Source organism: Mirounga leonina, unplaced genomic scaffold (assembly GCF_011800145.1).
Source record: "Mirounga leonina isolate KUSES-001 unplaced genomic scaffold, KU_Mleo_1.0 Mir_376, whole genome shotgun sequence".
In the NCBI taxonomy this organism is placed as follows: Eukaryota; Metazoa; Chordata; class Mammalia; order Carnivora; family Phocidae; genus Mirounga; species Mirounga leonina.
Window position 1 is genome coordinate 8,722,743 of NW_023270718.1, and position 26,145 is coordinate 8,748,887.

The following is a 26,145-nucleotide window of genomic DNA, read 5'->3' on the forward strand; positions in this document are numbered from 1 at the left end:
GTTTTTCTTTCTTTAAAATTTTGGGAGGCACTTTCTTCTAAAAGACCAAAATACACCCCAAATCTAGTGTGTGGCACTGATCTATATACCAGCCTGATCATAGTTGATCACATTCTGGGTTTTTTTGTTGTTGTTTTGTTTTGTTTTGTTTGTTTTTATCTTTATCTTTTTCTTTTTTCTCTCTTTCCATTTCTTTTTCCACTGCTTCAGGTCTTTTCTGATTTGTTTAGAGTATATTTTCTGGGCACGTTGTTACTCTGCTAGCATTTTGTTCTCTCATTAATCTATTCTCCTCTGCACAAAATGACAAGACGGAAAAAATCACCTCAACAAAAAGAGCAAGAGGTAGTATCGACTGCCAGGGACCTACTCAATACGGACATTAGTACGATGTCAGATCTAGAGTTCAGAATCATCACTTTAAAGATACTAGCTGGGCTTGAAAAAAATATGGAAGTTATTAGAGAAACCCTTTCTGGAGAAGTAAAAGAACTAAAATCTAACCAAGTAGAAATCAAAAAGGCTATTAATGAGGTGCAATTAAATATGGGGGCGCTAACTGCTAGGATAAATGAGGCAGAAGAGAGAATCAGTAATCTAGAAGACCAAATGATGGAAAATAAAGAAGCTGAGAAAAAGAGAGATAAACAACTACTGGATCACGAGGGCAGAATTCGAGAGATAAGCGATACCATAAGACAAAACAACATTAGAATAATTGGGATCCTAGAAGAAGAAGAAAGAGAGAAGGGGGCAGAAGGTATAATGGAGCAAATTATAGCAGAGAACTTCCCTAATTTGGGGAAGGAAACAGGCATCAAAATCCAGGAAGCACAGAGAACCCCTCTCAAAATCAATAAAAATAGGTCAACACCCTGACATCTAATAGTAAAACTTATGAGTCTCATAGACAAAGAGAAAATCCTGAAAGCAGCTCGGGAGAAGAGATATGTAACCTACAATGGTAGAAACATTAGATTGGCAACAGACCTATCCACAGAGACCTGGCAGGCCAGAAAGGACTGGCAGGATATATTCAGAGCACTAAATGAGAAAAATATGCAGCCAAGAATACTATATCCAGTAGGCTGTCATTGAAAATTGAAGGAGAGATAAAAAGCTTCCAGGACAAACAAAAACTAAAGGAATTTGCAAACACAAAACCAGCCCTACAAGAAATCTTGAAAGGGGTCCTCTAAGCAAAGAGAGACCCTAAAAGCAACATAGAGCAGAAAGGAACTCAGACAATATACGGTAACAGTCACCTTACAGGCAATACAATGGCACTAAATTCCTATCTTTCAATAGTTACCCTGAATGTAAATGGGCTAAATGCCCCAATCAAAAGACACAGGCTATCAGACTGGATTAAAAAACAAGACCCATAGATATGCTGTCTGCAAGAGACTCATTTTAGAACCAAAGACACCCCCAGATTGAAAGTGAGGGGGTGGAAAACCATTTACCATGCTAATAGACACCAAAAGAAAGCTGGGGTGGCAATCCTTATATCAGACAAATTAGATTTTAAACCAAAGACTGTAATAAGAGATGAGGAAGGACATTATATCCTACTTAAAGGATCTATCCAACAAGAAGATCTAACAAGTGTAAATATCTATGCCCCTAACATGGGAGCAACCAATTATATAAGGCAATTAATAACAAAAGCAAAGAAACACATCGACAACAATACAATAATAGTGGGGGACTTTAACACCCCCCTCACTGAAATGGACATATCGTCTAAGCAAAAGATCAACAAGGAAATAAAGACTTTAAATGACACACTGGACCAAATGGACTTCACAGACATATTCAGAACATTCCATCCCAAAGCAACAGAATACACATTCTTCTCTAGTGCCCATGGAACATTCTCCAGAATCAATCACATCCTAGGTCATAAATCAGGTCTCAACCAGTACCAAAAGATTGGGATCATTCCCTGCCTATTTTCAGACCACAATGCTTTGAAACTAGAACTCAATCACAAGAGGAAAGTCGGAAAGAACTCAAATACATGGAGGCTAAAGAGCATCCTACTGAAGAATGAATGGGTCAACCAGGAAATTAAAGAAGAATTTAAAAAATACATGGAAACCAGGGAAAATGAAAACACAACTATTCAAAATCTCTGGGGTGCAGCAAAGGCAGTCCTAAGAGGAAAGTATATAGCAATACAAGCCTTTCTCAAGAAACAAGAAAGGTCTCAAGTACATAACCTAACCCTACACCTAAAGGAGCTGGAGAAAGAACAGCAAATAAAGCCTAAACCCAGCAGGAGAAGAGAAATAATAAAGATCAGAGCAGAAATCAATGAAATAGAAACTAAAAGAACAGTAGAACAGATCAACGAAACTAGGAGCTCGTTCTTTGAAAGAATTAACAAGATTGATAAACCCCTGGCCAGACTTATCAAAAAGAAAAGAGAAATGACCCAAATCAACAAAATCATGAATGAGAGAGGAGAGATCACAACCAACACCAAAGAAATACAAACAATTATAAGAACATATTATGAGCAACTCTATGCCAGCAAATTAGATAACCTGGAAGAAATGGATGCATTCCTAGAGATGTATCAACTACCAAAACTGAACCAGGAAGAACTAGAAAACCTGAACAGACCTATAACCACTAAGGAAATTGAAGCAGTCATCAAAAATCTCCCAAAAAACAAAAGCCCAGGGCCAGATGGCTTCCCAGGGGAATTCTACCAAACATTTCAAGAAGAATTAATACCTATTCTTCTGAAACTCTTCCAAAGAATAGAAATGGAAGGAAAACTTCCAAACTCATTTTATGAGGCCACCATTACCTTGATCCCAAAACCAGACAAAGACCCCATCAAAAAGGAGAATTACAGACCAATATCCCTGGTGAACATGGATGCAAAAATTCTCACCAAAATACTAGCCAATAGGATCCAACAGTACATTAAAAGGATTATTCACCACGACCAAGTGGGATTTATCCCTGAGCTGCAAGGTTGGTTCAACATCCGCAAATCAATCAATGTGATACAATACATTAACAAAAGAAAGAACAAGAATCATATGATCCTCTCAATAGATGCAGAAAAAGCTTTTGACAAAGTACAGCATCCTTTCTTGATCAAAACTCTTCAGAGTATAGGCATAGAGGGTACATACCTCAATATCATAAAAGCCATCTATGAAAAACCTACAGCGAATATCATTCTCAATGGGGAAAAACTGAGAGCTTTCCCCCTAAGGTCAGGAATGCAGCAGGGATATCCACTATCACCACTGCTATTCAACACAGTATTAGAAGTCCTAGCCACAGCAATCAGACAACAAAAAGAAATAAAATGCATCCAAATCAGCAAAGAAGTCAAACTCTCACTCTTTGCAGATGATATGATACGTTATGTGGAAAACCCCAAAGACCCTACCCCAAAACTGCTAGAACTCATACAGGAATTCAGTAAAGTGGCAGGATATAAAATCAATGCACAGAAATCAGTGGCATTCCTATACACCAACAACAAGACAGAAGAAAGAGAAATTAAGGAGTCGATCCCATTTACAATTGCACCCAAAACCATAAGATACCTAGGAATAAATCTAACCAAAGAGACAAAGGATCTGTACTCAGAAAACTATAAAATACTCATGAAAGAAATTGAGGAAGACACAAAGAAATGGAAAAACGTTCCATGCTCATGGATTGGAAGAACAAATATTGTGAAGATGTCAATGCTACCTAGAGCAATCTACACATTCAATGCAATCCCCATCAAAATACCATCCACTTTTTTCAAAGAAATGGAACAAATAATCCTAAAATTTGTATGGAACCAGAAAAGACCCCGCATAGCCAGAGGAATGTTGAAAAAGAAAAGCAAAGCTGGCGGCATCACAATTCTGGACTTCCAGCTCTATTACAAAGCTGTCATCATCAAGACAGTATGGTACTGGCACAAAAACAGACACATAGATCAATGGAACCGAATAGAGAGCCCAGAAATAGACCCTCAACTCCATGGTCAACTCATCTTCGACAAAGCAGGAAAGAATGTCCAATGGAAAAAAGACAGTCTCTTCAACAAATGGTGTTGGGAAAATTGGACAGCCACATGCAGAAGAATGAAACTGGACCATTTCCTTACACCACACACAAAAATAGACTCCAAATGGTTGAAAGACCTCAATGTGAGACAGGAGTCCATCAAAATCCTAAAGGAGAACACAGGCAGCAACCTCTTTGACCTCAGCCGAAGCAACTTCTTCCTAGAAACATCGCCAAAGGCAAGGGAAGCAAGGGCAAAAATGAACTATTGGGACTTCATCAAGATAAAAAGCTTTTGCAAAGCAAAGGAAACAGTCAACAAAACCAAAAGACAACCGACAGAATGGGAGAAGAAAGGGCTAGTATCCAAAATCTATAAAGAACTCATCAAACTCAACACCCAAAGAACAAAGAATCCAATCAAGAAATGGGCAGAAGACATGAACAGACATTTTTCCAAAGAAGACATCCAAATGGCCAACAGACACATGAAAAAGTGCTCAATATTGCTCGGCATCAGGGAAATCCAAATCAAAACCTCAATGAGATACCACCTCACACCAGTCAGAATGGCTAAAATTAACAAGTCAAGAAACGACAGATGTTGGCGGGGATGTGGAGAAAGGGGAGCCCTCCTACACCGTTGGTGGGAATGCAAGCTGGTGCAGCCACTCTGCAAAACAGTATGGAGGTTCCTCAAAAAGTTGAAAATAGAGCTACCATATGATCCAGCAATTGCACTACTGGGTATTTACCCCAAAGATACAAAAGTAGAGATCCGAAAGGGTATGTGCACCCCAATGTTTATAGCAGCAATGTCCACAATAGCCAAACTGTGGAAAGAGCCAAGATGTCCATCGACAGATGAATGGATAAAGAAGAGGTGGTATATATATACAATGGAATATTATGCAGCCATCAAAAGGAATGAGATCTTGCCATTTGCAACGACGTGGATGGAACTGGAGGGTATTATGTTGAGCGAAATAAGTCAAACAGAGAAAGACATGTATCATATGACCTCACTGATATGAGGAATTCTTAATCACAGGAAACAAACTGAGGGTTGCTGGAGTGGGGGGTGGGGTGGGAGGGATGGGGTGACTGGGTGATAGACACTGGGGAGGGTATGTGCTCTGGTAAGCGCTGTGAATTGTGCAAGACTGCTGAATCTCAGATCTGTACCTCTGAAACAAATAATGCAATATATGTTAGCCTGGTGGTGGGTATTGAGGAGGGCACATTCTGCATGGAGCACTGGGTGTTATGCACAAACAATGAATCATGGAACACTACATCTAAAACTGATGTAATGTATGGGGATTAACATAAGAATAAAAAAAAATCCTCCATTGCATTGCATTGTTAATACGACAGCAGAATGTTTGGGTATATATATACTATTTCCATATAAGATTCTCTTCGTTGCTGCAGTTCTAAACAACATTGCAAGTATAACTTTTCTCTTTCCACTGTAATTATGCAGTGAGTATTGTATAATGATCACCAGCCTTGAAAATCCATCAGGTTTTGACACACTTTGCTGAATCTGTCTGCTGGCTTAACAGAATACTTTATTCTGTGTTTAACTAGTTGATTTTACTCTTCTGAATTGTCCTTATTTTTTCTGTATAATTATTGGAGCCTTTAGAGTGGCATCTATTTGAATCAATTAGAGGAATCAAGATCATGGGTTCTGGGATAAGACTGCTTTGAGTAGAATACCGGCTTCAACACTTAACAGCTGGGTGAGAATTGGCACGCAACCTCTGTAAATTCCTCTTCTGCATTTTAAAGGATCATTTTTACCCAATGACCGCATCCAATTCTTTCAACAGGGCTAAATTATGTGCTGAACACCTGGCTTGATTGGCCTATAAATGGCACTTGGGCGGGGGACATTGCCATAATCCCTTTTAAAAAAGGAAGACCTATGAAATCTGTTGGTAAATGTGACCTGAAGTCAAATTTGAGGAGACCATAGGGCCAGGAAGGACTCTGCAGACTGGGGTGGGGGGCGGGAATCAAGGTGTTGAGGATCTCAAGCAGTGGCTCTCTGCCTTCAGAGGGAGGAAGGGAGCTGGGCAGGGAGGATCATAGTTGCCTATTAATATGAAAAGAAACACTAGAAAAATGTCCTTCCTCTTAAACTGGCATAAGACTTCAGGCAGCTCATAAATACCTTAAAATGTTAGGTGGTTTTTCCCCTTATATTTAGGTCTTTAGTCTGTTTTGAGTTAGTTTTTGTACATAATGTGTGACTATTTATGGGAACCTTCCAGGACAGGCAAATCCATGGAGACGAGAAACAGACTGGTGGTGGCCAGGGTCTGCGGGGAGGGGAGAATGCGGAGCAAGTGTTTAATGGGTATGGGATTTCCTTTTGGGGGGATGAAAGTGTCTGGAACTAATCCAAGGTGGTGGTTACACAACATTGTGAATGTACTAAATGCCACTGAACTGTTCACTTAAAATGGTTAATGGTTAATTTTATGTGAATTTTACCTTAAGAAAAGAGCAATCTATGCTTACATGGAAAAAAAAAGTTGAGTGGTCAACAGGATTTGTTTCAAACCCAATACAAACAGAATTATTAGCTGTGTATTCCAGCAGGCTTGGTGCCTGTGGAAGGTGGGACAGGTCTCTTTATAGAGTAGGATGTGGACACCTGGGATGCTTCAGTTGAATTCATCCCTCACACCAAGGTCTGGAGCAGATGCAGGTTCTGCAGGCTAATCCCCCAGGGTCCAGCTTACCTCTTGCAGCGCTCTGGCAACTTCCCAATTGCAGGTACCTTCTCCACGTGCCTGGCAGGGTGGAGGGACAAAGGTCAAAGGCCACTCAGCTGTTTCTGCCCTCTTTTTATCGGGACAGAGATAATATTCTAGAAAGCCCCACCAAAAAGACTTAAGCAGATTTCGCTGGCCAGCAATGCTCCTTGAGCACTCTTGGCTGAAACATGGTTTTGTGAATGGAGTTGGTGACAAAAAAGCAGGTAGAGTGGGCTTGCACCTCAGGAACACAGTGGAGGTCTGCCCTGGTCGGCCTCAGCACGAATCTTGGTGACCGCCCACCCATTGACCCCACCTCCTTAGATCTGCCCCACTTGTCCTTGCTGTGCTAGGAGCTGAGTTCCACATCTCTCCCCTACCTCCAAACCCTAGCTGCAGCTCCCTCTCTCCAGTAAAGCCTTCCTTACCATCTTCAAGGGTCATGAAAAAGTTTCCTTTACCAGCTTCTTGGTGTGGCTCTCCATCTTCCACATGCAGCAAGAGAAAGTGCTTCTGAGTATAAGTCAAATTATGTGGCATCCCTGCCAGAAACTTCAGACCTGCTTCCTGTTATACCTGGAATCAAATTTTTAAAATCCAAATATAACTAGCCACTGCCTTAATGATCAGAGATCTGACCCTAGGGTATGAGTCCCATCCCGTGTTCATCTGTTTCAATGAGTGCCCATGCTGAAATCCACTCAGTCCCGAGCTTTAACACTCATTCACTTTGCTTAGACTTTACCCCCCACAAAACTTTCATAGCTAATAGCTCCTTGTCTTCATGTTCTCAATGACCTATTTCCTCTGAGAAAATGTCCATGCTCATGTGATGTAAAATCTGCCTCATTCTGCTTCTGTATCATCCTGTCTTCATATTTATATGTCACTTGTTTCTGTTTGAATTGATCTGTGAAATGTCTGCTTCTCCCACCCTATACGTGTACCCAAATTGAGTATAAACCCCAAGCGGGCAGGGTTCTTACCCATCTTTGTAACTGTCCCTTCAGTTCTAAAATTGTTCCTGGCACCCAATGGGAAATTTTTTTGAATAAACTCGTGCCCATGGCCACTTAATGAGGTGGGTGATGACATGCTTGTTTTACAACTGGAAATCTGAGCATAGGACCCTTGACTCAAATGCTCATCTGTTCAGTGAATAGAATTTCAAACCCATGTCAGTTGAGGTCGAGAAATAACTCTTTGTAAGCAATGGCAAATTGAAAAAGTGTACCACTCAACTGCTTGGTGAGTCTCTGTTGAGATATTTTCAATATTTGTACAAATATTTTCAATATTTGTAGTCAAGGTCCATAAACATCCTAAGACAACAACATGTCAGGTTGTTCTAGAGAGCTGAAGTGAGTAGTTCTCATTAGCTCATTTGTACACCAAATTTACTAAAAACTAACATGATCTGCTAGGTCCAGGAGATGCCTCCGCATGGACTTCCTACCTATCCTCAGGGATTTGCACACTCTCAAAAGAGTCCCAGACTCTCAAAATGGGAACCACTGTGTCAAGGCAAAAACTAAGGGAGTTCTGTGTGAATTTTTCCTACTTTGGAGAGTTGGTTCCTAAAGCAGCAGGTCAGGAGTGAGAATTGCCCAGTTTCTGGCACAGAAGCAACCAGTATTTAAGACAGGAATACCAATTTGCTGTCTCTTTCGTTTCTCTCCTTAATTCTTTAATGCCCAAAGCTTGGATCTCTCATGCAGGGTGAGATGGAACCTTCTGCACAGCTGGGTTTCAGCCTGCAGCCCCTCCTGGAGCAGCTCAGCCAGAATGAGCCGAGCCAGTTCAAGTCTCTGTTGAGGCCCCTTTCCCTGCAAGATGAGTTACAGCACATCCCTGAGACAGAGGTAGAGGAGGCTGATGGGAAGCAACTGGCAGAAATTCTCACCAACCACTGCCCCAGCCACTGGGTAGAGATGGTGACCATCCAGGTCTTTGACAAGATGAACCAAACAGATCTGTCTGAGAAAGCAAAGGATGAGCTCAGGGGTAAGTAGAAATGAGCCCACGCAGTGTCATAGGAGGAAGGAGGAGTAGCCTCCAGGGTTTTACATGTATAGGAATAACACTGAGCCTTGGAGAGGCCCCCTGTCCTGAACTGAAATGCTAGACCTTCATAAAGTCTGGTGGTATCTCTCATTCTAGCTATTTCTACTCTGTCCAGGTATTGTATACCTTCCCCGGCCTCCTCAGTCTATCTATATCCCTTCTCTTTTCTAAGACTGTTCCTGGAGTATATTTATATCCCATTCTCGTATACATCCAAGATGTTAAATTATTACACACCTTCTGTTTGGTTTTCAGCTCCCACTCATGTTTCCTTCCACACACTCACAAACCCCTACCTTCCCTTCGATCAGCAGCACTAATAGCATTTGGGGCTGGGTGAGGAGACCTATTTTGCATTGCAGGATATTTAGCAGCATCCCTGGGACCCCAGGGCTAGCATCCCAGCCCCTCCACCCATTAGATGCTAGGCGCACACTCCCCTCACTCGCAACAGCCAAAAATGTCTCTAGACACTGCCAAATGGCCCCTGAGTAGAGAACAGTGTTTTAGGTCAGTGGTTGTCAACTTTTACCATTCTGGGCAATCTCCTCAGGAGCTTAAATACACTGATGTCCAGAATGCTTTTATGTACCATCTCATGAGCAGCTCTTACACTGACTACACATCTAAGTGTTAGCATTTTAGATACATAAAAATTATGAAAATTAGTTGTACCTCTTTATACCTTTCATAATGTGGCTACTAGAAAATACAAAATTACATAGGTAGCTTGCTTTTGTGACAGGTGTTATATTTGTTTTGGAGAGCACTCTGCTCTAGGGGACCTTTTCTGTCTTCCTCTTTGGCAGGGGTATTCAAAACAGCTCTGCCTTACCTACAATTTTCTTTTTCCTTAAAAAAAAAAGACCAGTTTTATTCCAGTGAGGGATCTGTTTTTAGCTTAATGTTCCCTGTCTTCAATGGACAGGTGAGGGTTTTCACCCCTAGCTGGCCTCTGGAGATTATAAATTTGGAAATAGCATGAAGAAACTCTGAGCGTAGCACCTGTAAGGATCTGGCTCTGAAAAGTGCGGGTTTCCCCGACCTCCTCCTCTACCAGAAGCAGCTCTGGAGTCTCTTGGAACAAGCCTCCAGCATTAGATAAGCTACCTCATTTACTTTTCATGTGAGATTTTGGAATTCAGGAGCTTGTTTTAATTAGACAAGACACGGTGCTGAGCACTAAGGATGCAAAGAAAGACAAGCCCTCCTCTCTGCTGCCATGCAGGTGGGTGAGGAGTGAGACCTGGGGAGCTCAGGGAGGCGGTATTTATACCAGAAGTCAGTAAGCACACACAGATGCAGGAAAGCATGAGCTTTCCCTTGGATCTGGACAAGCTGGATTTTAGACTGACCTGCAGCAAGAGTTGGCCAACTAGGCTCACCAACCGGATCCAACCTGCCATGTGCTTTTGACCTTCCCACAAGCTAAGAACAGTTCTTATATTTTTAAATGGTAGGGGGCGGGGGGGGCAGAATCAAAAGACTGTCTTATAGCCTATGAAAATCATAAGAAACTCAAACTTCAGTATTCATAAACAAAGTTTTCTTTGCACGCGGCATACTCATTTGCTTATATGTTGTCTGTGACAGCTTTTGCCCTACGAGGACAGAGATGAGAGGTGTGGCCCGAAAAGCAGGAAACATTTATTGTCTGGCCCTTTGCAGGAGCAAGAAAATTAAGTTTGCTAACCCCAGCCAAAAGGATTTTTGAGTTAGTGATTTTCAACATTCTCTCCTCTCAACATCCCAAATCCCCAGTATCCTTAATGATATGACTTGGGCTCAAGGCAACAGTAAACGGGAGGGTGGTGTGAAGAGCAAAGGCACAACCATTGATAATCTCAACCCCGGGTGTCCTGACTTCTACCAATACACAAGGTGTTAAAAGGTTCCACAATGATGACCTAAATAAAGGTCAAAGGTAGACTGGTGGTCCATCAGACCTTACATTTGGCAGTGCTTTAAGGAATCCTGCCTGCTTAAAAAGTTGGTATTCGTTCCATTAAGTGTTTGGGCTAAAAGCACAGAGAATTCTTCCTTTAGAATCCTGTTCTTGGCTTTTATGACCTTGTTGCCTTTGCCTTGTTGCTTGTTGATTATTTTTTCTTCTGTTCTTTCAGAATTCTTGTTCTTCTGCCTCATCTTCAAATGGATGACTGGCTGGCCATTTTACCACTCAGCATCCTGGTCCTGGTAGATATCCCTTGGAGTCTTACTGGCTATTTATGCCTGAAGTCTTTCCAAAGGATAACTTCAGACCAGCATTTTCCCTGAACTTTAGATGCCCACAGCCAATTGCCTCCTGGGAATCTCTTCTGGACTCTCCTCTTCTTTATCCAGTGTTGAGCTTAAAGTACTTCCTCTCCTTTCAGGACTCCACCCTGTTCCTATATTCCCTCCCTGGACAGTGTGGTTTTCTCTACCTCATCAGAAACCAGGAAATTAATCCATGAAAGCTTTCTGATGCCCTCAAGACAGAGTAATTGTGCACATGTGCTCATTTCTCTCACGTGTGAACTTGACTGGCTCCACCTAGGATAAATCCACCATGATGAGCACTCTGTGACCTGCAGCCTTCTTGAGCTCCACCACCCCCACCCCAAACACACACACACACACTTTCACAGTCTTTCCTGTTGTTTAACTACACCCTTAAGTACATCCTCAGGGCATAACGTCCTTGACCTGCTCTGGAGATAGGACTGTGGCCCACACCACTCTCATCCTCCTCCTGGATGGACCCCTGCTCATACTCCCAACCTCTAGGGCTATGAAAGCAGGGTCATGGAGATATGCTGGTCTTAGAGCTGCCCAAGACACACTTCTGTCCCCTTAATAAACCATTTCTTGGGGGCACCCGGGTGGCTCAGTTAAGCATCTTCCTTCAGCTCAAGTCATGATTCCAGGGTCCTGGGATAGAGCCCCTCATCAGGCTCCCTGCTCAGCGGGGAGCCTGCTTCTCTCCCCCTCTGCCTGCTGCTCCCCCCTGCTTGTGCTCTCTCTCTGTCAAATAAATAAAATTTTTAAATAAACCATTTCTTGTCAAGCTGGACTGGTCAGCCTTTTTCTTCAGTCTTGTGGCTCATTGGGCCTTTGGAGATTATTGTGCATACACCTCCCTCCCATGGAACACTCACTGTGTGTTCTCAACTGCATAAGAAGCCACCATAGGAAGCCAGAAGAGGCATGGAAGCCTGAGATCGTGGCTTGACACTTTATCTCCAGTAACATGTTAAGGTCCTTTTTATGTCATCAGGGCTTAAGTATGAGACCCAGTTGTCAAACATAAGTTCTCTTGAAGTCCCACTCTCTCCCGGGGAAAAGTTTCAATACTAACCTAGTGACAAGCCTATAATGTCCCCTCTTTTCTCAGGGATCACCAGGACTCCAGAACCAAAATGTGCAAACTTGGAAGAAACCCAACAGTGTGCAGAAGAAAAGGAGCCAGGTTGGTCTTAGAACACCCAGGGTTGGAGCAAGCCAAGGGACACATACCCCACCCCGTTGTGACCTCTCTGCCCCCACCCTTTGGGAGCTCCATCTCCCCAACCTCATTTTTGCCACTATTTATAATCACCAGTTGTCTCACAGAGAATGCCTTCCTCCCTCACTTAAGAACAAAGCAAGGGAAGGACCGTTGGAGAGAACTGGAATTCCTGTAGTTCACAGAAAATTTGTGTACCGTATGGAGTTTTTCTTTGATTTTTCAAACTCAGATGCTCAGACTTTAGTAATCTCAACTCCCTAGATGAGAAAGTTGAGATGTGCCATAGGAGGGTGACTCTCCTGAACAGGTTCTGTGGTCCGTTTAACGTCAGCGAGTTGCTCAAGTCAGCCTGCCAGTATTTTTTGTTAATGACCCTAGTGAAGTACAATCTATGTATCCATAAATTTCAATCATTTTAAATGTGCTACTACTAACTTTCAGTAAACGTACAGAGTTTTGCAACCATCACCACTATCTGATTTTACAACATTTACATCAACCCAAAAAGTTCCCTCATGTCCACATGTGGTCACTCCCTGGTCTCTGTCCCCCAGTTCCAGGCAACCCTTACTTTATTTTGTCTCTCTAGACTTGCCTTTTCTGGACACATGTGGTCTTTCCTGTCATCTTTCATCACTTAGCATAATGTTTTTGAAGTTTGTCCATATTATTGCATGTATCACTGATTCGTCCCTTTTTACTACAGAGTAATATTCTATTATGTGGATATGCCACACTCGATTGTCCGTTCATTGGTGGATGTCTGAATTTTTTCTACTTTGTAACTGCCTTGTATAACGCTGCTATGAACCTTCATGTGCTAGTCTTGGCATACACGTTTTCATTTACCTTGGGCAGATACTCAGGAATTGTCTGGCATTCCACATGGGCATGACATCACTTGTTTACTCAGATACTTGAGCAGCTATAATGGGTTGGGCCGTATGAAGGTCTATCTCCTGATATCCTGGTGCACAGTCTAGTCCAGCAGGAAGGATAGACAAGTAGTTTCAATAGATCACACTGAGTTTTGGTAGAGCGACTAGAACAAATATTTCTTGTTATGGGTCTACAGAGGAGAGGCAGGTGACTTGGTTTAGAAGGTCATTTACTCTGTTCATCTCTATAAACCTGGCTGTTGCACCTCCCAGCACATGATATAGACAGAGATTAGATTCTGCACTCCTTGGAGGCTGCTTTAACACCACATCTCTGGTAAAAGAAATTCACATGTTTTTGTGTCAAGCTCATTTTTAATTTGTATCTTGTAGCACTTACACATGTACAGGAAGAAGATGTCAGAAACCCAGAAGAAGCAAAGGAAGTTTTCAAAGGAGAAAAGCCAGGTCTGTATCCTATCTTCCTGGATGAGCTTGGTGTCAGGTAGTTCTTTATAAACTTCTCTATTGTCTCTTTCCTACTTAACACAAAGTATTTTTTTTCTAATGAATAACCAGCTATATCCTTCCTATCCCCTACCTCCTATCACTGAAGGTAAACAGGATAAATATAGAAGTATTTTCGAAGAGGAAGTCCAGCAACTCTGGAAGAAGAACTTTTGGCCTGGAGCCAGTGAAAACATTCACACTGTCACCCAAAGATATGAGACACTGATCCCATTCTGTAATCCTAAAATACTTGCAGGGCCATTTCCACACACGGTGGTCCCATCGGCGTGGGGAAGACCACTCTGGCCAAGAAGTGCATGCTGGACTGGACACAGGACAACCTGGCACAGACCTGCCCCCGCGCCTTCTATCTCAGCTGCAAGGTGCTCAGCCGCAAGGGGACGTGCTCCTTCGCAGAGCTGCTGGCTGCGAGCGCCCCAGACCTGCAGGATGCCCTTCCGCAGGTCCTCGCCCAGGCGCAGAAACTCCTGCTCGTCGTTGATGCTTTTGAGGAGCTGCGCGTGCCCTCGGGGGTGGGGGCGCTGGTGCAGGGCCTGTGTGGCGACTGGAGGTCGCAGAGACCTGCGCCTGTCCTCCTGGGGAGCTTGCTGACAAGGAAGCTCTTACCCACGGCCACCCTACTGGTCACCACGCGGCCCGAGGCCCTGAGGGAGCTGCGGTTCCTGGTGGAGCGGCCACTCTTGGTGGAGCTGGAAGGGCTCTCAGAACGCGACAGGAGGGCGTATTGCCTGCGACACTTTGGAGGGGAGGCTCAGGCGCTGCGCGCTTTCCACCTGATGAAGAGCAATGCGGCGCTGTTCCGCATGGGCGCGGCGCCCGCCGTGTGCTGGATGGTGTGCACCTGCCTGAGGCTGCGGATGGACGAGGGCGAGGACCCCCGCCCCACCTGCCAGACCGCCACGTCACTGCTGCTGTGCTTTCTCTGCAGTCGGTTCGCGCCCGCGCGGGGCGGCTGCCCGGGTCCACACCTCGGGGCTGCGCTGCGCGCCCTGTGCCTGCTGGCCGCCGAGGGCACGTGGGCGCAGACCTCGGTGTTTGATGGACACGACCTGCGCAGGCTGGGCATGGACGAGTCGGACCTGCGCCCTTTCCTGGACAGGAGCATCCTCCAGAAGGGCAGGGACTGCGAGGGCTGCTACTGCTTCGTCCACCTGAGCGTCCAGCAGTTCCTGGCCGCTGCGCTCTACGTTCTGGGCAGCGAGGACCACCAGGACGCGGGGAGCCCCGGCTGGAATATTGGGGGTGTGCAGAGGCTGCTGTGCAAGGAAGAAGGACTCCAGAACCCCCAGCTGGCCCCCGTGGGGCGCTTCCTGTTCGGCCTCGCCAATGAAAAGAGGGCCAGGGAGCTGGGGACCACGTTTGGCTGCCCGGTGTCCACGGAGGTCAAGCAGGAGCTACTGGAATGCAGAATAAGGTCCGCCGAGAACAGACCCTTCTCCTCGGTGACCGACACGAAGGAGATTTTGTACTGTCTCTACGAATCCCAAGAGGAGCTGCTTGTGAAGGAGGCCATGGCCCAGGTCACGGAAGTGTCCCTGCATTTGCAAGATACCTCGGACATGGTGCACGCGCATTCTGCCTCAAGCACTGTGAAAACTTGCAGAAAATGTGGCTGCGGGTAGAAAAGGGGATGTTCCTGGAGAACGATGCTGCATGGGAATCAGAGGCTCAGGCTGACCGGTAAGGACCTGCCCTGTTCACTGTTAGTGCCCCGTCTTCAGCCTCATCCCCTGCTGCATTAGGAACAGGGCAGAGTGTCCTGCTCCCTGTGGCTTAGGGTCAGAATTTTCTTCTTGCCAGAATTTCTTCTGCCGGCTTGCCGTTCAAGGTGGGGAGCACAATGCTCAGATTAAGGGTGGGGTCTTTGGAACTAGACCTTGTTTTGAGACTTGTCTCCTTTTTTCTTTAACTGAGCAATTTTTGCAAATGGTTCGACCTTATTTCAGTCCTCATGTTGGTTGTCAAGGTTGCCCATTTGTATGGGATTGTCCCATTTGGCATGAGAGATGGAAAGGCATTAAAGATGTGAAGTCAGAGGTTGATTCAACAAGGTTTCTGAAAGCTGACCCCCCATCGGTGATCATGGATACCTGCCTAACACAACTGACACAATGAAATTACCCCAGTCAGTTATGAGGCTTTTCTATTCTTGATGTAGGCTCAAGTAACATCAGCTCAGCTCATAAAGACTTTCCAAATACTATTTATCACCTGGTGGCTACGTGTAATCTTCCATGTTGAGGAATCCATGCTGAGGATCCTGGTTTCAGAAAATCGTGCTTGAGTGGGATTAGAACTCCAGTCTGCTATCTTATGAAGTCCTCCTGTCACGATCCAAGATCCCTGCTCATGGTCCTGTGTAGGGCCCTCCCCCCCCACCACCACAGACTGGCATTTATTTTATCAACTTGCCCCTCCTCAACCCTAGGTTGTCATCCGAAATCAGTATCTGAAATCCTCATGCATATGGAGCCAGAATAAAATGCCCTCCTGGCTTTCCTGTTGGAGGTGTCTGTTTTATACATTCCCTTAACTTTCCCTCACATTCCTTCCCCATTTAGCAGAGAGCCATGAACTCGAGTCACCCCAGGGGGCGTTAGGACCATGACAGCTGGGCATGAACATTTCTCCACCTCGCAGATCACCAGCAGTCCACAGACCTTATCCCTTTGTCCGTATCCTGATTTTGTTTCTTCTCTCATCCAAGTGTTTACACAGGCCCACATGCTGGTTTGCCTAAATCTTTCTTCTGCAGGAGGGCATCAAAGAGCTGCTTTGAATGAAAATGAGATTGCACAAATAGCCTCCTCTCTCTATCCCATCCAAGATCCCAAGTCAAAATAGTCTCTATTTTTACTTTTTCTTTTTTTTTTTTTTAATATTTTATTTATTTATTCATGAGAGACAGAGACAGAGAGAGAGAGAAGCAGGCTCCCACGGAGCAGGGAGCCCGATGCGGGACTCGATCCTGGGACCCTGGGATCACGACCTGAGCCGAAGGCAGACGCTTAACCATCTGAGCCACCCAGGCGCCCCTACTTTTTCTTTTTAACATTGGTTTGGTTAAAACCAGCAATGGTGCCAATGTTAAAATGACAGGTAATTACCCACAGTTGGGCTGCTTGGTTCTTGGAGCATTGCCATCTGAGAAGAAGGCAACGGATGTCTTTAGGTGTGATTATGGTCTTTCTGATCCGAAACGCAAACTGACGCTTTTCATGAACGTTCCTTTCAGGTGCTTTTTGCCACTTTCCTTTCTGTCCTGCTCATCACAGCAGGCCCATAACATTGCTGGTCTGTAACTCCTGGGATGCTTAACTCACAAGATGCCTTCAGTCAGGTCACCTCCTTCGGTAGCAGGGTGGTAAGGAGCCCGTGTCCACATAATGGCTTGATTATCTTACCTTGATAAGACCATCGCGCTAATCCTACACAGCCTCAGATTTCTCTCCCCATGAGAGAGCATTTGGACCGTGCTCTTTGAAAATCACAAACTAGCTTTATAATGGCTTGTCCTCCTCATGTTGCTTGAAGTTCTACAATGAGGTCGTTAATTTTAAGTAGGTCTTTCATTGAGGCAAGCACCACTAATAAAACCAAAGGTATAACCTCGTCTTAAAACAGCCGTGGGCATGGGGCGCCTGAGTGGCTCAGTTGTTAACCGTCTGCCTTCAGCTCAGATCATGACCCCAGGGTCCTGGGATCGAGTCCTGCAGGACTCGAGCCTGCTTCCCCCTCTCCCACTCCCCCTGCTTGTGTTCCCTCTCTCTCTGTCAAATAAATAAATAATCTTAAAAAAAAAAAAAACACACAGCCATGGGCTCTAGAGCTGACAGAATCTAAGTTCTGTCTGGCTTCTTTTTCTTCCCTATTTCAAACCACAAAATGTCTGCTTTGTGTAGGACTTGCTATTGAGTCAAATCTTTTTTTTTTTTTTTTAAGATTTTATTTATTTATTTGAGACAGAGAGAATGAGAGAGAGAGAGCACATGAGAGGGGGGAGGGTCAGAGGGAGAAGCAGGCACCCTGCCGAGCAGGGAGCCCGACGTGGGACTGGATCCCGGGACTCCAGGATCATGACCTGAGCCGAAGGCAGTCGCTTAACCAACTGAGCCACCCAGGCTCCCTATTGAGTCAAATCTACTAATGAAGTTTCTAGCCTTTAGAAACTGCTTATTTCTTCTCCCGGCTCTTTTGAAACTTAGGAAGGTATTCACATTGACTCAAATAAAGTTACCCTTCCATTAGTGCCTTTGTAAGAGCAACCCCCAAACACGGTCTTGTGTAGACTTGCCCTTCTGTAGGAGGAAGGACAATTATCCTTCAGAAAACAGAGTGACATGAATGACCAGCCTCACAAGACTTAGAGGCAGAGTGGAAAATAAGAAGTCAATTATTCAGATAAATTTTTATGCTCTGAAAACTGGATGCCTTGATTTCAAATCAGCTGAGCACAGTTATAGGCTGAGGGATAGAAGATGGTAGGAGATAACGTAGGTGCTGGGATCTTATTGTCTCACTTTGAGCTCTGTCTCTGTTAGAGCTCTGTTACTATGTGATGATGTAGGGTGAGTTAGATACTTTCTGTGCTTCTGTTCCATTACCCTCAAGTAGCCACAGTACCTACTTCAGAGTAGTGGGGTTTTTTTTTTATTATATTAGTCACCATACAGTACATCATTAGTTTTTGATGTAGTGTTCCCTAATTCAATATTTGCATATAACACCCAGTGTTCATCCCAACACATGCCCTCCTTAATACCCATCACTGGCCTACCCCATTCCCCACCCCCCCTCCCCTCAGAAACCCTCAGATTGTTCCCAGAGTCCATAGTCTCTCATGGTTCCTCTCCCCCTCTGATTTTCCCCCTTTCAGTTTTCCCTCCTTCCCCTAATGCCCTCCATGCTATTCCTTATGTTCCACATATGAGTGAAACCATATAATAATTGTCTTTCTCTGCTTGACTTATTTCACATAGCATAATCTCCTCCAGTTCCATCCATATTGATGCAAATGGTGGGTATTCATCCTTTCTGAGGGCTAATATTCCATTGTATATATGAACCACATCTTCTTTATCCATTCTGCTGAAGGCATCTCGGCTCCTTCCACAGTTTGGCTATTGTGGACATTGCTGCTATGAACATTGGGGTGCATATGGCCCTTCTTTTCACTACATCTGTATCTTTGGGGTAAATACCTAGTAATGCAATTGCTGGGTCATAAGGTAGCTCTATTTTTAATTTTTTGAGGCACCTCCACACTGTTCTTCAAAGTGGCTGTACCAACTTGCATTCCCACCAACAGTGTAAGAGGGTTCCCCTTTCTCCACAAATTCTCCACATTCATTGTTTCTTGCCCTGTCCATTTTTGCCATTCTAACTGGTGTAAGGTGGTATCTCAATGTGGTTTTGATTTGAATTTCCCTGATGGCTAATGATGATGAACATTTTTTCATGTGCCTGTTAGCCATTTGTATGTCTTCTTCAGAGAAGTGTCTGTTCATCTCTTCTGCCCTCTTTTTGACTTATTTGTTTTTTGGGTGTTGAGTTTGAGAAGTTCCTTATAGATTTTGGATACCAGCCCTTTATCTGTAGTGTCACTTGCAAATATCTTCTCCCATTCTGTGGGTTGCCTCTTTGTTTTGTGGACTGTTTCCTTTGCTGTGCAGAAGCTTTTTATCTTGATGAAGTCCCAAAAGTTCATTTTCACTTTTGTTTCACTAGCCTTTGGAGATGGAAAGAAGTTGCCGTGGCCAATGTCAAAGAGGTTACTGCCTGTGTTTTCCTCTAGGATTTTGATGGATTCTTGTCTCACATTGAGGTCTTTCATCCATTTTGAGTTTATCTTTGTGTATGGTGTTAGAGAATGGTCTAGTTTCATTCTTCTGCATGTGGCTGTCCAATTTTCCCAGCAACATTTATTGAAGAGACTGTCTTTTCTCCATTGCATATTTTCTCCTGCTTTGTCGAAGATTATTTGACCATAGATTGAGGGTCCATATGTGGGCTCTCTATTCTGTTCCATTGGTCTATATGTCTGTTTTTGTGCCAGTACCATGCTGTCTTGGTGATCATGGCTTTGTGATATAACTTGAAATCGAGCAGTGTGATGCCCTCAGCTTTGTTTTTCTTTTTCAACAATTCCTTGGTGATTCGGGGTCTTTTCTGATTCCATACAAATTTTAAGATTGTTTGTTCCAGCACTTTGAGAAATGTCATTGGAATTTTGATCAGGATGGCATTGAAGGTATAGATTGCTCTGGGCAGCATAGACATTTTAACATTTTTTTTCTTCCAATCCATGAACATGGAATGTTTTTACATCTTTTTGTGTCTTCTTCAATTTCCTTCATGAGTGTTCTGTAGTTCCTAGATATGGATCCTTTACATCTTTGGTTAGGTTTATTCTGCGGTATCTTATGGTTTTTGGTGCTATTGTAAATGGAATCATTTCTCTAATTTCTCTTTCTACAGCTGCATTGTTAGTGTATAAGAAAGCAACTGATTTCTGTGCATTGATTTTGTATCCTGCCACATTACTGAATTGCTGGATGAGTTCTAGTAATTTAGGGGTGGAGTCTTTCGGGTTTTCCACATAAAGTATCATGTCATCTGCAAAGAGAGTTTGACTTCTTCTTTGCCAGTTTGAATACCTTTTATTTCTTTTTGTTGTCTGATTGCTGTTGCTAGGACTTCTAGTACTATGTTAAACAATAGTGGTGAGAGTGGGCATCCTTGAAGTGTTCCTGATCTTAAGGGAAAGGCTCTCAGCTTTTCCCCATTGAGGATGATATTTGCTGTGGGTTTTTCATAGATGGATTTTATGAACTTGAGGAATGTTCCCTCTATCCCTATACACTGAAGAGTTTTAATCAGGAAAGGATGCTGTATTTTGTCAAATGCTTTTTCTGGATCAATTGAGAGGACCATATGGCTCTTCTCTCTCCTCCCATTAATGTGTTCTATCACATTGATTGATTGATTTGTGAATGTTGAACCACCCTTGCATCCTGGGGATAAATCCCACTTGGTCGTGGTGGATGATCCTTTTAATGTATTGTTGGATCCTATTAGCTAGGATTTTGTTGACGATTTTGGAATCCATATTCATCAGGGATATTGGTTTGAAATTCTCCTTTTTGATGGGGTCATTGCCTGGTTTTGGGATCAAGGTAATGCTGGCCTCATAGAACAAGTTTGGAAGGTTTTCTTCCATTTCTATTTTTTGAAACAGCTTCAGAAGAATAGGTATTATTTCTTCTTTAAATGTTTGATCAAATTCCCCTGGGAAGCCATCTGGCCCTGAACTCTTGTTTTTGGGGAGGCTTTTGATCACTGCTTCAGTCTTATTACTGGTTATTGTTCTATTCAGATTGTCAGTTTCTTCCTGTTTCAGTCTTGGTGATTTATAAGTTTCCAGGAAGGCATTCATTTCTTCCATGTTGCTTAATTTATTGGCACATAGTTGCTGATAATAATTTCTAATAATTGTTTCTATTTCCTTGGTGTTAGTCATGATCTCTCCCCTTTCACTCATAATCTTATTAATTTGGGTCCTTTCTCTTTTCTTTTTTATAAATCTGGCCAGAGGTTTATCAATCTTATTCTTTCAAAGAACCAGCTTCCAGTCGTTGATCTGGTCTACTGTTTTTTGTGTTTTTTGTGTGTTTTTTTGGTTTCTATTTCATTGATCTCTGCTCTAATCTTTATTATTTCTCTTCTCCTGCTTGGTTTATGTTTTATTTGTTGTTCTTTATCCACTTCCTTTAGGTGTAAGGTTATCTTGTGCATTCGGGATTTTTCTACATTTTTGAGAGAAGCTTGGATGGCTATGTATTCCCCCCTTAGGACCACATTTGCAGTATCCTGTAGGTTTTGGACCAATGTGTTTTTGTTCTCATTGGTTTCCATGAATTGTTTAAGTTCTTCTTTGATTTCCTGGTTGACCCAAACATTCTTTAGCATGATGGTCTTTAGCCTCCAAGTATTTGAAGTATACTTCCAAATTTTTTCTTGTGATTGAGTTCCAGTTTCAAAGCACTGTGGTCTGAAAATATGCAGGGAATAATCTCAGTCTTTTGGTATCGGTTGAGACCTGATTTGTGACACAGTGTGTGGTCTATTCTGGAGAAAGTCCCATGTGCATTTGAGAAGAATGAGTATTCTGTTGTTTTAGGGTGGAATGTTCTGTATATATCTATGAAGTCCATCTGGTCCAATGTGTCATTCAAAGCTCTTGTTTCTTTGTTGATTTTCTGCTTAGATGATCTGTCTATTGCTGAGAGTGGAGTGTTGAGGTCTCCTACTATTAAAGTATTATTATCAATATGATTCTTTATTTTGGTTAACAATTGGCTTATGTAGTTGGCTGCTCCCATGTTAGGGGCATAGATATTTACAATTGTTTGATCTTCTTGTCGGATAGACCCTTTAGAATGATATAGTGTCCTTCTGTGTCTCTAACTACAGTCTTTAGCTTAAAATCTAATTTGTCTGATATAAGAATTGCTACCCCAGCTTTCTTTTGAGGTCCGCTGGCATGGAAGATGGATCTCCATCCCTTCACTTTCAGTCTGGATGTATCTTTAGGTTCAAAATGAGTCTCTTGTAGATAGCATATGGATGGGTCTTGTCTTTTTATCCAACCTGTAACCCTGTGCCATTTCATGGGAGCATTTGGGCCATTCACATTGAGGGTGACTATTGAACGATATGATTTTAGTGACATCCTATTGGCTGTGATGTCCCTGTTTGTATAGATTGTCTCTGTAAATTTCTGGTCTATGCTACTCTTGGAGTCTTTCTTCTTTTATAGAACCCCCTTAATATTTCCTGCAGGGCTGGCTTGGTGGTCACATATTCTTTCAGTTTTTGCCAGTCCTGGAAGCTCTTTACCTCAATCCATTCTGAATGACAGCCTTGCTGGATAAAGTATTCTTGGCTGCATGTTCTTTTCATTTAGTACTCTGAATATTTCCTGCCAGCCCTTTCTGGCTTGCCAGGTCTCTGTGGACAGGTCTGATGTTATTCTGATGTTCCTCCCTCCTACATAAGAAATCTCTTCCCCCTAGCTGCTTTCAGGATTGCTTCCTTGGTTCTAAGCTTTGTGAGTTTTACTATTATATGTCGAGGCATTGATCTGTTCTCTGATCTTGGGAAGAGTCCTCTCTGCCTCTTGGACATGAATGCTTGTTTCCTTCCCCAGATTAGGGAAGTTCTCAGCTATGATTTGCTCAAATATATCTTCTAGTCCTCTCTCTGTCTCCACCCCTCAGGGATCCCAATAATTCTGACATTGGAAAGTTTAATGGCATCATTAATCTCTCTCAGTCTGCTCTCTTGGGCTTTTAGGTGTTTATCCCAGGCCTCCTCGGCTTCCTCCTTTCCTATCATCTTATCTTCTAGCTCTCTAATTCATTCTTCTGCCTCATTTACCCTGGCTGTCAGGGTATCTGGTTTAGACTGCATCTCATTCATAGCATTTTTAAATTCGGCCTGATTCGATCTCATTTCTGCCCTTAGAGATTCTATATTGTCACTAATATTTTTCTCAAGCCTAGATATTGACTTCCTAATTGCTACTCTGAATTTTATCTCTGACATCTTGCTTATATCCATATCCATTAGGTCTGTGGCAGAGGCCATAGTTTCTGATTCTTTTCTTTGTTGGGGGTTCCTCCTCTTAGTCATTCTGTTGAGGGGTGGTTGAGGGAATGTACAGAGTCCAAAGTATTAACCACGACCCAAGCAAGATGCACCATTTTATAGGGACCCTAGGGTTGTTGTCCTCTTGTTCTTCCAACCTGTCTTCTGGGGGAGGGGCTTGCCACGCTGTTACTCATGCAACCCAGCTTGGGCAAGTTGCCCCACCCCCTCTTAGGGGCGGTGGGAGGGGGTAGGCTCAGTGGAAACCGGTTTTTTGAGCTTTTGTTCTCTGGTGGCATTCTGTGTCTCTTCCAAGAGAGCAGAAATGACCGCACCCAAACCTCTGACCCAGAGCAGAGAAATCGTAATCTTCTCTTCACTGAGCTCTCCAGGCCATGCAGTCTCTGTTTCTATCTGCGCTGCTAAAAACCGTAGCCTCCCCGGTGGTGCACCCCACAGCAACTCTCCCAGAGATCAATCCCAGGGCCCAGTCTTGTCTCTGCCCTTTGTGCTTCTAAAACCACAAGCCACCCCCAGTTCGCACACCCACAGCTCCTGGATCCTGTCAGGGGGCTGGATTAAAGTCCTTTCCCTGCTGCTACCACCTTCTTGTCTGTGCCCGGTCCCCAGCATGGACACTTTTGCGCTCTGGTGTTCTATCACCTTCCCAGTGCCAGCTTATGGCGGCTCCCTCCCCCTTCTGTTTATCTTCTGATATGTGCCTGCAGAATCATGGCTCTGCCCTTCATACCTTGAGACTGCCAGAGATTTTCTGCTTGTAGAGATCCAGATATATATTCTTACATCTCAGGCTGATTTCGTGAGTGTTCAGAATGGTTTGGTAGATATCCAGCTAAATTCAGGGACCTGTTGAAATAGGGTCCCCTACTCCTCCGCCATCTTGCCTCTATTCCAGAGTAGTATGTTTTATTTTTTTTTCAGAGTAGTATGTTTTAAATGCCTAATTCTAAAATTGTTCAAGGTGCCTAGCATATAACAATGAATCATGGAACACTACATCAAAAACTAATGATGTAATGTATGGTGATTAACATAACATAATAAAAAAAACTAATGATGGATTATATGGTGACTAATGTAATGTAATAAAATAAAAATTTTAAAAATAATAAAAAAATAAAAATGTTCAAGGTGCCTAGCATATAAGAGCTCAAATTCCAGCTGCTTCTTTCATTTACATTTGGCTCTCTGTTATTATATTTATCTTACTGGTTACTCTTATTCCTTACACACTTGTACCTTCAATTTTATCCACAAAACCCTTCAGATATTAGACTACTCTTTAGGTCCCACAGTATTTCCCCATCAACAATTAAAATGGTTTTTTTTCTAATTTTATTATATTATGTTAGTCATCATACAATATAACTTTCTGACACATCATGGTTTCAAGTGTTTGCAACATTTTCCTGAAAGTCAATTTTTTTCTGATTGCAAAGAACCCATATATAAATAGAAAATTAAAGCAATACTGAAAAAGATAAAGAAATCATATCACCTACACAAACCCTACCCCCAGAAGCAACCACAGAACAAAATAAACATTCTCTGATAAGTTTGTGATTATATTTTCTCAAGTTTTTATGGACATCATTTTAGGTTACAAATATAATTGTAAATTAGATTGAGAATATCATTTATATGGACACACCATCAGATATTCAAATCTCCTCTGACATGTATATCACTCAGTTTTTTTTTAATCAGTGATGAATATTGCTTTCAATCTTTTATCAATGATCTTAGAATATTGGTTTATTCTAACACTCTGTTAGATTATCATGCAAGAAGTTTGAGTTCTGGGGTGCCTAGTAAGCTCAGTCAGTTAAGCGTCTGCCTTCAGCTCAGGTCATGGTCTCCTGGTCCTGGAATCAAGCCCCGCATTGGGCTCCCTGCTCAGTGGGGAGTCTGTCCCTCTCCCTCTGTCCCTCACCCCACTCATACTCGCTCGCTCGCCCTTTCTCAAATATATAAAAAATCTTTAACTTTATTTTTTTAATTTTATTTTATTGTTATGTTAGTCACCATAAAATACATCAGTAATTTTTGATGTAGTGATCCATGATTCATTGTTTTCTTATACCACCCAGTGCTCCATGCAGTACATGCCTTCCTTAATACCCAGGACCGGGTTAACCCATCCCCCCAGCCCCCTCCCCTCTAAAACCCTCGATTTTATTTTATTCTGTTATGTCAGTGACCACACATTATAGCATTAGTTTTTGATGCAGTGTTCCATGATTCATTGTTTTCATATAACACCCAGTGCTCCATGCAGTATGTGCCCTCCTTAATAGCCATCACCAGGCTAACCCATCCCCCACCCCCATCCCCTCTAAAACCCTCAGTTTGTTTCTCAGAGTCCATAATCTCTCATGGTTCATCTCCCCCTCTGATTCCCCCCCCTTCATTTTTCCTTTCTGTCTCCTAATGTCCTCCATGCTATTCCTTATGTTCACAAATAAGTGAAACCATATGATAATTGACTTTCTCTGCTTGACTTATTTCACTTAACATAGGATGAGTCTGGAAGCTTTCCTTCTGTTTTTATTTTTTGAAACAGCTTCAGTAGAGTAGGTATTATTTCTTCTTTGAATGTTTGGTAGAATTCTTCAGGGAATCCATCAGGCCCTGGACTCTTGTTTTTTGGGAGGTTTTTGATCACTGCTTCAATCTCGTTCCTGGTTATTGGCCTATTCAGGTTGTC

At 43.0% G+C, this 26,145-nt stretch overlaps 1 protein-coding gene across 1 annotated transcript in view; it reads left to right on the forward strand.

Annotated features, from left to right (window-relative positions):
- The first annotated feature begins 8,530 nt into the window (after positions 1 to 8,530).
- Positions 8,531 to 26,145, forward strand: part of NLRP2 (NLR family pyrin domain containing 2) — a 36,758-nt gene continuing 19,143 nt past the window's right edge. Inside the window, 5 exon segments of the mRNA XM_034986520.1 lie at positions 8,531 to 8,810; positions 13,632 to 13,706; positions 13,855 to 14,019; positions 14,022 to 15,332; positions 15,335 to 15,449. Of these exon segments, the coding sequence (XP_034842411.1) occupies positions 8,531 to 8,810; positions 13,632 to 13,706; positions 13,855 to 14,019; positions 14,022 to 15,332; positions 15,335 to 15,449 (1,946 nt within the window).